At 36.1% G+C, this 13,496-nt stretch overlaps 1 protein-coding gene across 16 annotated transcripts in view; it reads left to right on the top strand.

Moving 5' to 3' along the window:
• Nucleotides 1-13,496, top strand: part of EZH2 (enhancer of zeste 2 polycomb repressive complex 2 subunit) — a 48,131-nt gene that overhangs the window by 29,937 nt on the left and 4,698 nt on the right. For all 16 annotated transcript variants that reach the window (XM_021382282.1, XM_021382284.1, XM_021382296.1 and 13 more), the window contains 6 exons: nucleotides 4,368-4,459; nucleotides 5,428-5,668; nucleotides 6,087-6,256; nucleotides 6,622-6,716; nucleotides 11,840-11,880; nucleotides 12,951-13,076. In XM_021382282.1, coding sequence (XP_021237957.1) covers nucleotides 4,368-4,459; nucleotides 5,428-5,668; nucleotides 6,087-6,256; nucleotides 6,622-6,716; nucleotides 11,840-11,880; nucleotides 12,951-13,076 — 765 coding nt within the window. The remainder of the gene's footprint in view (nucleotides 1-4,367; nucleotides 4,460-5,427; nucleotides 5,669-6,086; nucleotides 6,257-6,621; nucleotides 6,717-11,839; nucleotides 11,881-12,950; nucleotides 13,077-13,496) is intronic.

Raw genomic sequence — 13,496 nt, 5'->3', positions numbered from 1 at the left:
ATAGATTGCATTTTAATACTTGTTGCTATGGAGAGTCTGGTGTTACCAGTCCATGGTTTTATAGGAACCAACTCTGTGAGACTTCTTACCGTGAAGGCTGTGTTTATACCATTACTCATTTTGATGTATTCTTAAATGCTAGAAGCAGCCAACAATAAATCTGGAGTAATGTCATTAGTCAGCTGTAGGGTATCAGTTCTTACACTAGCAGCATAATTTAAATGGAAAGCATTGTGGTCTCTTATTCCATTGTTCATAACCTTCAGATGGCAAACAGTGTTTATGCTGAAGGACTGCCTTGTTGCTGGTGATTTTTAAGTCCTTTAAACAAGTCAGTATTCTTTCCAAAGTGTTGTATGCCCAAGGCATTGTTTTAAGCTCTGCCTTGAGCTTAAAAAGGACTAAACTTTAATCTCTTCAGATATTCTCTGCCTTTAGCTGTAAAAAGGAAAACCATTGTTTTCAGTATGGTGGCATTCCACAGTGAATTCTTCCGTTCACTGTGGAGCATTGTGTCAAGACAGTGTGAAGTTATCTGCAATGATTATGCTATTCATCAGAATTTATGTGGCATATTCATTGTTGCCAATTTAAAAAAATAAATAAAAAATTGATCATTGCGAAGAGATCTCTTGAAGCTCTCTTTATGCATTCACTATATAACTTACAGAGTACATACTTAGTGGAGTAAACTGCTATTTTAGTCACTATTCTGTAAAGACATACCCAAATCTCACCTCTACAATGATTAGTAGATACCTTCTGCTTTTTTTTTCTGTAGTAACACCAAAGAAAGAAGATTTTTGTGTATGTGACTAGAGGTGGGAGTTTATCTGTTAAGAGCTGAGAAAATTCAGCTGTATGACTTTTACTTTCTCTGAATTTTTAAGACTTGTAGACCAAATGCAGTGGATTCAGTGCTGGGAAATAAGAAACTCATCAAAAAAAAAGATTACGCTGATTATCAGAGGGCTACAATGACAGATTACAGTGTATCTGCAACAATTTGACTAACTTTTAAACAAAGTTGATAGCATTTCTGCCAGCACCATAATGAATTATCCGTATGTTCTCTACGTGCAATTGCCAAGCGCTACAGGATGATGTCCTGGCTTCTGTAGATGATACTTTGGATTAATCGTCTTGGAGATGTGGTGGGCTGTGGTAATCTGCTTTGAGAAGTAGGTTGAAAATTCTCTGGAGAAGGCATTGAGAATTTAAGATAAATGAATACAAGCATTGTGTTCATTCTAGTTTTGATCTTCTAACTCCCACTCTTGGGTTCTGGTTTTGTTAAGTTTATCCTTATTTTATATAGTTTCAGATCTTTATTCTAGAAAGTTTCAGTTAAATATTAGAAAATCTATCATTAGTTATTTAACATGTCAAGTCCCTTGATGAGCTGGCAATCCCTTTATGTGCAGGTGATGACATTACTGAAAAAACTTGTGTACCGACTTCATTTGCTGACAGCAAGGAATTATGCCTAAGTGTCTGGACTAACAAAGAAATTAGAAGAAGGAAAAATATCAGGTAGGGAGAATTTCCCAAATAGCTTGACTGTGAAGCAAATGTACATTTCAGGTTAAGCTATTATCCATGTACTCTCATGAAAATATGAGAATTGAGCCCATTGGGGATGAAACAAGTAATACATTGCAAAGATGAAAAACATGTTCAGTGGACCAGTTTTAGAATAAATTCAAGGAAATTGTTAAAGAAATATGGACTCTGGTTATTTTGGAAATTATACAATGTCATCCTCTGTTTCAGAAAAAATCAAATATTTGCAACATTCAGAATACAGCTATAAAAACAGTTTTATTTTTGTAGTGGTCCTTTCTTTTGTAGCAATCCTTCCAGATATCTCACAACAGTTGTGATAGATTCTGGTTGTAGTGGTCAGTATTATATTGTGTGTTTTTGAACAGTGGAATACAAGGCATGACTCTTAATTTAATTGTAAAATACAACAGTTTTTGTCTTTCTGGTTTAGAAAAGTCAAAGGATTTGTCTCTCTGGGTTACAAATAAAGTGAATTTTTTTTATTTAATGGGAGATAAATTTTTAATAGTTAAGCACTCATTTTAGGACCTCATAGACACTTGTAAATATATTCCTTTCTGCACATTGCAACAGCCTGACATAGATCACTGCCTACAGATATTTCACTGTGCTTTTGCATTTTTGCAAGATCCTTTTCCTTGAGGTATGAAAAGAGAATAAAACAAGTTGATGTTGAATTAATAAAATGATATACTATGCAAATTTTAAGATGCAGTGTTGAAAAATGTGGGTTCTTTTCCCCCCCCTCCATTTTTGAGTGGGAAGCTCCCATAATCTTGTTTCTTGAAAGCTGAAGGAGGGCGGGATAACTTAGCTTTAAATTGTAAGGTTTCTTCCTCATTTAACTTTTTCTACATACAGAAAATAAGAACATTTCAAGGATATATGAAACATATGTGATGCAACATGCTACATAAAAGTTTTTAAATGCGTGGGAAGAGTGGAAGAAATGCTAACAGCCACTATGCATAAATTACATTCCTATACTTGCTTGTAATCAGTTTTTACATATCTATGTCAGTATGTATTATACTGAAACCTTTTCAGTGTTTCCTGATTTATAAAATATATCTGTGGAGAAAAAGATGCAATATTTTGTTAAATACTTATATTCTTTTACACCTTTTTAAGCCTAGCCTTGGAAGAATACATTACTTCCCCAAGATCCCTATGTACTCTTGTCATTAATAGAGGCATAATATTGTGGAATTTGTCATGAGATTTCTACCACATCTTCCCTTATGGGAGTGAAGCATGTAGTGATGGTTTTAAGATGTCAAAGAAGCTCCCTTAAGAAGTACACACTAGCACTGACTCACCTTCCCTCCTGGTGCCAAATCAACATAGCTTGAAGAGCTATGTTGTAAACTAATAGCTTGGTGGATATTGCTTGAAAAGGGAATAACTTCTGTAGAAGTTCAGCCTTGAAGGCACAGTGATGGATTACTACAGCAAGAAATATCATGTAGAATCTAGAAATAAGTAGGAAAAGCTATGGTGGCGGTGTACTGAAGGAGAAAGATGTGAGTTCTGTTGATACAGAGGAGCCCCTCTTATGGATTTGTATGGGTTAAGAGGGGAGCTATTTGTTCTTTCAGTTCAAAAAATAGTACTTTGTATTCGCTAAGTGATGAAAAACATAACTGTAACTTACAGTTGCTTAGTTGTAACTGTGGTAAAAACTCCAACTTAAATGCTTGGGATTAAAGTATTTTCTGACAGAAGTCTCTTAGGCTTTCATGGAGTGTTATGGAACAGACAGCTAGTGCTGAGTCTTGTGTTTTGTTGTCTTTTTTTAAGCTCCAGTACACTGAATACTTTTTTTCTTGCAGTTGTATATGCTACTGTTACTACATTTATGGGGGAAAAGTATTTATTGGGGGACTTATATATATATATGTAGAATTGTGGAAAACTAAGGGTATTATTTTTGAAATCTCTTAATATAATTTCGGAACTTGAGTGTGCCAGTTCCTTTGTGACTAGCTGCAGATTTCACAGGTTTTGGGCTAGTAGGGGATTCTAGAGAGTTCCTAATGCTTACAGTGAAAATGTTTTATTGAGAGGCAAGTATCTAAGACAGAAGATCTGGTAGAGACAAGCTCTGGCAAAAATATGGCTGGGGGGCTTGGTCACTCTGTAAAAGTACTAACGTTGCATTTGTAATGTACCCAGTTCTGCATAATTCTAAGTCACTGTTCTGCAACTTGCAGAGAACTAACTGTGGCTGTTCTGATCACTAGTAACAGTCCGGAGCTAACTCCTTTTTACCTTGCAGCTTGCTTAGAGGAATTGAACTTCTACTACTTGTTAACTTAGTTTTGGTGCTGGTAACTAATAGAGTAAAAATGACCATAAGTCCTTCTCACTAGCTAAAATGAAAAATGGGTTATTCGCTTTGTTAAAGTGTGTGGAGTTCATTTTTTTGACAAGGCAAAAATTCAACATGGGATTCTTACAGCTTGAGAGATGATTATTCTTAGGAGAAGCTCTGAATAGTTCTGTTTTAACTTGGTAATGGTAATCAAGTTTGTTCTATTTGTTGAAAGGGAAATACAGCAAGTCCTTGGCACATGAAACAAATATGATATTCACTGATGTAAAGGGGCGTATGCACATTTACTCATCTACTTTCTGTGTAAGTCAAATATCAGTAGGTGGCATGTATCTTGAGGTTTTTCCATTTTTCTCATTCCTATGCTGTTCTTGGTAAGGTCCTGGTAAATCTTGTGTTTTCAATACTGTTTGAGTGCATTTTTTTACTTTTAAGATTTACAGATGTTATTTTCTTGCTTCAACAGCATTCCATGCAACTCCAAATACTTACAAAAGAAAGAATACAGAAACAGCATTAGATAATAAGCCCTGTGGACCACACTGTTATCAGCATCTGGTAAGATAATTTCAAATGAACTGTAAGAATTCACTAAAGCAGAATTACTTGTAAGTACACCAATCTTTGCTTAGTATTAGGATATGCTGTGTTTATGAACATGCTTGTCCCTGTGGCCCGCTTGCAGTCAAATGTGTCATCTTCAGTTTTTGTGGAAAAAAGTTTTAATCACTAAATGAATGAATAGGAATAATTTTTAACTCTGTTAGATGTAGTCTTCCATATTTGTAAGGAAGTGAGATCATTACCTGCTAATAATGTGTTGCTGCCAATGCGTCCAATCTAGTCAAAGAACTGGGTTTTACAGGCTTAACTCTCTCTTAAGTTACCTGTCAGCTAAAAATTGGACAGATTTAGTTTGCTGAAGGAGGGTTATATCCAGAATCTTGGTTTTTAAGGAACACATGATTTAAACTAATAAGGGGAAACAGTTTAAAAAAAAAAAAATCTCTCTCATACTTCACCTAAGTGAAACTACATGTCTAATCTTCTAATCTAAAAACTTCCTATCTATTATCGTACTCCTTTCCACTAAAAAGCAAATTACCATACTGATGGTCTTTTGAAAAATGCAGAATGCATATTGTTTAGGTGCCACGTGCAAAAAGAGTTCTTGTGCTTTGGAGGAACTCTGTGCAATATTCTCACTACTTCTGTCACCTTGGAAGATGGAAACTTACTACTGAATTATTTTTTACTTGGCAGCGAAAGTGAGAGTGGAAGTGAAATACTGATGTAAATACTTGGTAAATGTAGATTTACTCATAGTAACATCAGAAGCATCAGAAAACTTGAATGTGGAGAGACCTTATTTTGCATCAATGTTATGAGTAAATTAACTGGAATTTGTGTACATGATTAAAATTATAGAATAATGTAAGTTGGTACAGTGTGCAAGTATCCCCCACCTCAGGCCACAGGTGAAAATGTTTCTAAACTTTTACTGAAAATCAATGTCTTATTTTTAGGAAGGTGCAAAGGAGTTTGCAGCTGCCCTGACTGCTGAGCGTATAAAGACACCACCGAAGCGCCCAGGGGGTCGCCGAAGGGGAAGGCTTCCAAACAACACCAGCAGACCTAGCACACCGACAATAAACGTGTTGGAATCAAAAGACACAGACAGTGACAGAGAAGCTGGAACTGAAACTGGAGGAGAAAACAATGATAAAGAAGAAGAAGAAAAGAAAGATGAAACATCCAGTTCCTCTGGTAAGGCTAGTCAAAGCTTCTACTTAGCTGCAGTGCTTGAGAGCATGAATCCACCTTGTGCAATGCAATCTTAGGAACCATGTATTTGAAATATTTGGAAATTAGTGAAAAAGCAGAGTAACAATGAGTTTAATAGATCTCTGTTTAAAAAAAAAAAAAAAAAGCCCAGATTGTCTCAACTTAGTTTACAAGTGAGATCTGTAACTTTAATAGCCGATATTACCCAGTTCTGGACTTCTCCAAGAGCTACGTGGAAGTTACTCTTTTTTTGTAGTGCTTAAATAAATAAAACCAACAGAACTCTGGGCTTTTTTTAACTACAGTTGTTATAGGTTAATATGATGTTTTTAAAGGCTATAGAAACTTTCTGAAATACAACCTTACACTGATTCGTACTTTCAATGATTATTTATTACAGAAGCAAATTCTAGGTGTCAAACACCAATAAAGATGAAGCCAAATATTGAGCCTCCAGAGAATGTGGAATGGAGTGGTGCAGAAGCCTCAATGTTTAGAGTACTTATTGGCACCTACTATGACAACTTCTGTGCAATCGCCAGACTAATTGGGACCAAAACATGCAGACAGGTAAGGAGGGAAACAATTACTAAGGATGATAGTGTTTTACTTTTAAAACCTGAAATACAGAACTATTAGTATTAATTACTGAAAGACAAAAGGAATTTTCTTGGTTTTCCCAAGAATGTGATGATCCAGAATTCATGCTACAATTATATAGAGGTTAATTTAATTTAAAAACAGATTTAAAACTTACAAGAGGCTATAGCTAGAGTATCTCTTCTACAACAACAAAAAGAATTAACCTTAAATATACTGAAAGGAGGGATATAATCTGTAAGATGTTGATGGGAGGAAATAGTATTACTATAGAAAATGAGCAACTTTCTACAGTTAGAGATTTATCATGGATGTATTATGGTATCTCTTGTTAGGTGTATGAGTTTAGAGTAAAAGAATCTAGTATTATCGCTCCGGTCCCTGCTGAAGATGTTGATACTCCTCCCAGAAAGAAGAAAAGGAAACACAGGTAAATCTGTTACTAAATGACCTTAGCATAACTGAAAATTGGAAATAGAGGGGATCTGAACAGAAGCTGTTTTGAAGGAATAGTCATCCATATCCTTCCATTTCTTTTCAAAAAGAAAATTTGCAGCAGTAAAACAAAACTTTTTTTTTTTTAGGCAAAAACACTACCACATAGAGGATGGGAAATGTTATACTGGCCTCCCCTCCTCCCCCTAACTTCCTAAACAGACAGATTCTTGAAGGTTTACTGCTGCAAATAATCAAAGTTTAGTTTAGAAATACTCTTCCATATGGCTGGTTATAACATTCAAGTATTTCAATGGAATTTTGCATTGATAGATATTAAATGTACAAGCATTGTAGTGGTATTAGATAATGATGTATTATTTTTCAAATTAAACCTATGCTTTTTTACGTTGAAATGTATGGAATCATAAGATTCAAATGATCAGTAAGAAAAAAATATTGTAACTAACTCTAGGATAGCCTTTTTTTAATGGGAGATGGTAGGAATTCCCTTGTTACACCCAACTGCATTATCAACTAGAGCTTCAATTGAAGAAACAGGTTAATAGATTCTTAATTGCAGCTTCACTTTAAATAATAAGCTTCAATTAAGAACAAAATAAAGCCATGTGTTGAGCCAGAAAGACCTTCTAAAACCATTCCTGTTGAAATTTTAAACGTACTATCTACTGTCAGTGAAATGTAATTTTCTTTGAGAATCCTGAGATTCAAAAAACATAACTCATTGTTATGATCGTTTTTATTCCTAGGGATAAGAAAATAGGAGATAAATAAATAACTGACTGAAAGTTAGCAAGAACATTTATTTCTGTTTATTTTTTTCCATGTTTCTCATTTTTCCCTTCAATTTTCCTTATCTTCCCCATGTTCATTCTTCCTGTTCTTCCAGTAATTCCAGATATATTTATTATTTCCAGGCTTAATGAAATTCCTAATGTTGATTTAAAAACTGATGTTGGAGTAGAATGTTTCTGTTTTGTAGCACAGAAGCAGCTGATGTAAGCTAAGAAAAAAAAATCTAGTGAGCATCTGGACAAAATTGTCTGTTCTGACCAGAACTTATTGATTTAGTGTTTTTGGCACACTTTTCAAGATTTGGGGTATTTGCTGGGCTTGTTTTTTTTAAATCTGGAGTTAATAGCTACAGTGCAAGTTTAGAATATGCAGTTGGGAATTAGCTTGCTTTCAGGTTCATGCAAATTGCTATAAAAAATAATGCCACTGTATCTGTCTCTAAAGTGCAACTAAAAGGCTCAAGTGCACTTTGTATGATTGTATGGGTAGCACACTGACATTGTTTTTGGAGGTGTTTTGAGTCTTTTGTTTAAAATAAATGAAATCATATACCAGTATGTGGGGTTATTTGATCTTTTATTCTTACTAGCTGCAACAAATAGGTCTTGTATGCTAGTAATTTGGTTTTGAAATGCCTTCCAATTTTTTCTTTTACCTTTCAGTGAAGGGAGAAGATAATTTTTTTTCCTTTAATTTCATCGAATGTGGCAATTGAGCAATATTTGTTCTGTGTCCAAAAGCCTTTCAGAAAGGAAAACCTTTTTGCCTATATACATACTAGAGTAATCTGAGCACTGTGTAAAAATGTTGCACAACTTGATGACGGAAAACCACCTGAGAGTCTTTCTCTGTTTCTTATGCTGTTTGAGTTTATTCAATCCTGGAGTAAATCCATTTCTAGAAGCACCAGTGTCCTTTGCTTTGCTCTTCACTATTGCAAGAGTCTGATCTTTGAGTTTAACCTGTGCTCATGTGGTGCATAGCCTTTGAGGAAAGGCAGCATTCACTGAAGAGAAAAGCAGTTGCAGATGGCTTAGTTAATGGCCTTTTCTATCTGATTTGATAGCAGATTCTCTTAAGACTTTACTTCAGTTGTGCATGTAGGATCATAAAAATGACAGTTCTAACCTTGCAAGTGAAACTGCTACTATAAGCTGAATGGCACATCTTCCATGCCATCTTGTACCCATATAGGCACACTGAACAACTAGCTGGTATGACTGCACCCATCGTGGCTAGTAAATAATGTTCTCTTCCTCCATCCAATGTCTTTTTAGTTAGATAGCTGCAGTAAGACTGATCAAGAACAGGAAAAAATCTTTTAATATAGTGATTGGAGAGTCACTAAATGTTAGAGCTTGTCTTATCTAATAGAGATTAACTACACAGTTTGTGTCAATAATCTTCGGCTGGATGAATAAGGATTTTGCATAGGAAGCAGGCAATAGAAAAACCTGAATGAACAAAAAATGCAGAAGGATGAGCATATGCTGGAAGAAGGGTACTTCGTTCATTCTCTTTTGTATATCTGTTCTTATAGCTGACTTACATACTTGCTTTAACTAATTGGCACATTTTCCTGTGGATTTATGAGAATCTGATTGTAGTGTCATATAATCAGTTGCTGATTGATTTCTTTCCCTCTCCTTTCTCATCTTCTATTCAGATGTGAGTTTACTTAGTAAACTTTATTTGAAAGTATTTTTTTCTCCACATTTCTCCTCTTTCATCGTGCTCTCCCTGCCTTTCTCCAGACTGCTGCATGTCCCTGAGCAGCTTTATGCAATTCTGCATAGTGTTTACAGTATAAAAATGTATGGAAGCAGAGAAGAACAATATTTTTGACAACTGGTGTCACAGTGCTTCTGGAAATGCTTGTTTCTTAAACTGGCTATCATGCAGATGTCACCACCAGATGTATACAAATCCATCTATTTGCTTGGGAATCTGCCACTGAGTTTACAATTTATTTTTTCCTGAAACCTCCAATTGCAAGTTCTTTCTCAACTGTCTTCTTGCCTTCATATCATAGTGCGTGAGATCAGATCTTCTATTCTGATAGAGATAGCAAATTAGAGGGTTGATGCAAGACATCGGTCTACTTCTGATATGGTACTTAGATTTCAACTTTGTGGACTAGTAAGGGGAACTTACAGCTCTTCCTGGCAGTCCTTGAAAGTTACAAGAAAATGAATGTAGTATTTGATTTTGCCAGTCAAGCTTGTCTAATTGGTGAGTGTTGGCAGGTTCATGCTGCCATCTACCATTTCCCTCAAGATAAGATCACACTGCATGCATGTCTTGTTCATTTCTTGCCAGAGTCTCTTACTCTGGCAACAGTCCCTGTTACAAGAGTGGCAAAGCTGATGCCTTTGTCATTGTGACTTCCATACTGAATTCTCTACTGATCTTGAGTTGTTAGTATTCTGAACTTCTGGTTGATGATGACCTTTGTCATATTCGTGTGGCCATGTCAATATAATCCACTTTCCCATAAAACCAAAAGGTCCCAGCTGGCAACTATTCAGCAAGTGGCATTTTACACTAAAGTATTAGGATAGTGCTTAGCTTGAAATAAATATTCATACTAATTGCTAATGAAATAATGTTTTAAGGAATGTATTCACAGAAAGCTTTGAAGGGTTTGTCATGCTTTCTGTGAAAGATTTGTTTAAAAGTTTTGTATTTGTTACACTTGCCAAAAGCCAGCCAGTAAATAAGTTTGATGTACATTAGAGTAATTTAAGCCAAAATTGCGCTCATTTCAATGGCTTCTTTGAAAGAGTCAGTGTTCATAAATTTATGCTGGCACCTTTTTTCTTTTTTTCTTTCCTGTCCTCTTCTACAGCAAGCCACTCTTGATAAGAATGTCATCTACTAACTATAGTGTTTTGTAATTCTGATGGATAGTCTTTGGTTCTGTGCCCTGTCCTCAACTTCAGTAGCCTGGATAAGTCTACCACTGGGTACGGCAGGGAAGGTGCAGCACAGCACTGAATTAAAGTAGAAATTGAGATAATGTGTTTACAAAATCAAGTACTACGTAAAAATTCTGAATTGAGGAGGTACAGCAGGAGATTCTTTTTTTTTTTCAGAACACAGACTTCTGAGTGTTGGCATTTGTTGAAAGGCTATGCTTAGCTCTAAGTGTTCTGTGCTGAGGATATTTTGGACCAGGATAATAAGTAAAACTACACAAAAGAAAGGCCAGTAGGTGCAGCTAGCATCATACTTAATAGTTATTTGGCCAGAGAGTGAGGGTTGTTCTATATTCTCTTGCTATTGCTATATGATGTACTAATATACTGCAAATATTAACTTTTAAAATCTGAACTCCAAATATTTTTTTAATATTACTGAAATTCAAGTGCTAATGAAAATGCATGTAATTGAACAAAACCTAAGAAACATCAATTTCTACTTTAAAGCTACTGAAATTTTCTGTCTAGCATGTGTTTGTTACCTAAGGTCAGACAGATACTTTTGCTCGATTATATGTTCCCTGCCCCTGAAACTTGCAATCTGTAAAATAAAGGAGTAATCATAACTTGCAAATACAGTGAGCTATGTTGTGGTAAGCAAAAGTATGCTATATTCCAGCAAATGTACATTCCACCTTCTCCCAGCCTCTGTCCCGAAGCAAACTTGCAAAGGCACTGCTTAGGCAGTGTGAGAAAGAAAGAGAATGCTGAAGGACAGCTCTAAGGATGTAAGAGAGCTGTATAGGCGTATAAAGTTTGAAGCAGAAGGGAAATGGCTTAGCACTGCGATCCTGCTGGAGGCTGGCAGATAAAGGGTAATACCTGGCTGTGATCTTGAGGAGTCTGCTGGTGACGTGTTGAGTCTCCAGTCCTGTGAAACAAACAGCTGTCAGAATTTCACTCCTTTATTTAGATGTGCCCCTGCATATTTGCAATTTAGTATACTTCCTTTTTCTGCTGCCTGCTCCAGAGCACTCCCCTTTGCTGGTTTTCCTTAAAAGCCAGCTGAATTTAAGCCCAGGACCGGGTAGGTGCTGCTTGTCTGTATAATGTTAGGACTAGTGCAATGCTGCAGTGGGCGAGGGTGTGTGGGGGGGTGTGGGGGAATGATTAGCCTGCGGAGTGTTGATACAGTCAGCTCCAAGAGACTGGAACAGAGTGTTTCTGCTGCAACAAATTCTGTGGGTCTAGCAGACACTTATGTTACCAGAAACTTGCCCATTTTAAATCAGGCGTGGGTACAAGATGCAGAGGAATTTCCCAGCCCACTGCAGGTGGAGTTCCTGTCAACTTTCTTGTGTTTGTTTTGTGTTTTTTGCAGGTTGTGGGCTGCTCATTGCAGAAAGATACAGCTGAAAAAGGGTTAGCATCTTTCCATTCAATTTATGTCCTGAACTTTTAAGATCCTACTATTGTTTTCTTGTTTGGGTTTTTTTTTGTTTGCTTGTTTGTTTCTAATGTTAGGCCACTATATACTTTCCATAGGGAGCTAGAGATCATAGGGGGAGTAAAAAGAGAAAAAGCAAGCTCACACTAGAGATATAGTAGAGGTAAAAGGTACTATTTGATTTATATAACTGATTGGAAATAGTCTGTAAAACATGGAAGGAGGCTAAATTGACAACTTTTAGCATGTGCTCATGAAGTATGGAAAACGGTATTAGGAGCTGTGGTAAAAAGCAGCATTTGTCTTTCAAAAGAAACTTTTAAAAATTCATTGAGAACAGTTTGGGGCTTGTAACAACATAAGAAATCGTTTCTTTCCCCTTTCTGGTTGCTGACTGATGGTTTTTGCAAACGCAACAAAAGCTCGGTATTGTTAATAGGAAACATAGTCTGTATAGCACCAAATTCTCCTCACTGCTGTATAGATAAAGCTAGACTTTGCCCCAATAGTCCCTTCTAGCCTGTAAGATGTTGGCTTTGTCTGGATTAGAAAATTGGCTTTGGAAAGCTTACTATTATAATGGACAGGTATTATTTTGCCCACATACCTGTTTTAAAGTTAACTGTTTGTTCCTCTAGTGTAAAAATGACTTGGCATTTGAGCAAATTTACTTTGCTGAATAAAAAGTGTTACTCTAGTACGTGTTTACACAGGAAATTATACTGTTGTAGTTTCATTTTTTGGTTTTCCACAGTAGACAGGGTTCAGCTCTGAATACACTTAAGTAGCTGAGTAATGGGAAGAATAAAATGAATGAAGAAGCAAGCAACTAGTAGTGTCAAGCACCTTACTAATATTACATTTTTTTCTAAACACATATCTCCCTTCTTTCCCCTCCCACCACTGATGGTAGAACTGGGTTTGTTTGGTTTGGGGCTTTCTTAATTAAGGGACTTCAAGGGAATTTCTGCTTTAAAGAATGAAGGGAACTGCATGTTGTTTGTTTGCACCTTTCACTGTTAAAAATGTTGCAATTTTTATTCAGATGGTTCATCAAATCATGTTTACAACTATCAGCCATGTGATCATCCACGCCAGCCTTGTGACAGCTCGTGCCCTTGCGTTATTGCTCAAAACTTCTGTGAGAAGTTTTGTCAGTGCAGCTCAGAATGTAAGTAAAAATAGAAAACTTACATAAAAATTTTTCTGTTTCAGTATCTCTGCTAGCTCTCTGTCCCCTCTGCAGACAGTATTTGTGAGAGCAGTAAATAGTGTCAGTTGAAAAGGAAGCACATGTTCAATTTAACATGGCCCTCTTAATTAGTCATTGAACAAAGTCAAAAGCAGTCTTGATGATTAGACTTGAGGAAGTCTGAAGTAAAATTGGAGGTGTTTAAGAGGCTTGGGACTCCTCTGTCTACTAGTAGATGTTTTAATTTCCCTCTCTTTGCTGGACAGTTTGAAGAACATCTCTCAATCTCCTTTACTTTTGCTTGCCTCCTGAATTCATGAAGGGAGAAAATAAATTGTCCTCATTTCCCATTTTTGCCACTGAATAAAAACACGAAGGCTTGGCTTTCTGTGGTCTGTA

Source organism: Numida meleagris, unplaced genomic scaffold, assembly GCF_002078875.1.
Source record: "Numida meleagris isolate 19003 breed g44 Domestic line unplaced genomic scaffold, NumMel1.0 unplaced_Scaffold202, whole genome shotgun sequence".
Classification (NCBI taxonomy): Eukaryota; Metazoa; Chordata; class Aves; order Galliformes; family Numididae; genus Numida; species Numida meleagris.
The sequence above is the reverse complement of the archived record's forward strand: the minus strand, read 5'-3'. Positions and strand labels throughout refer to the sequence as shown.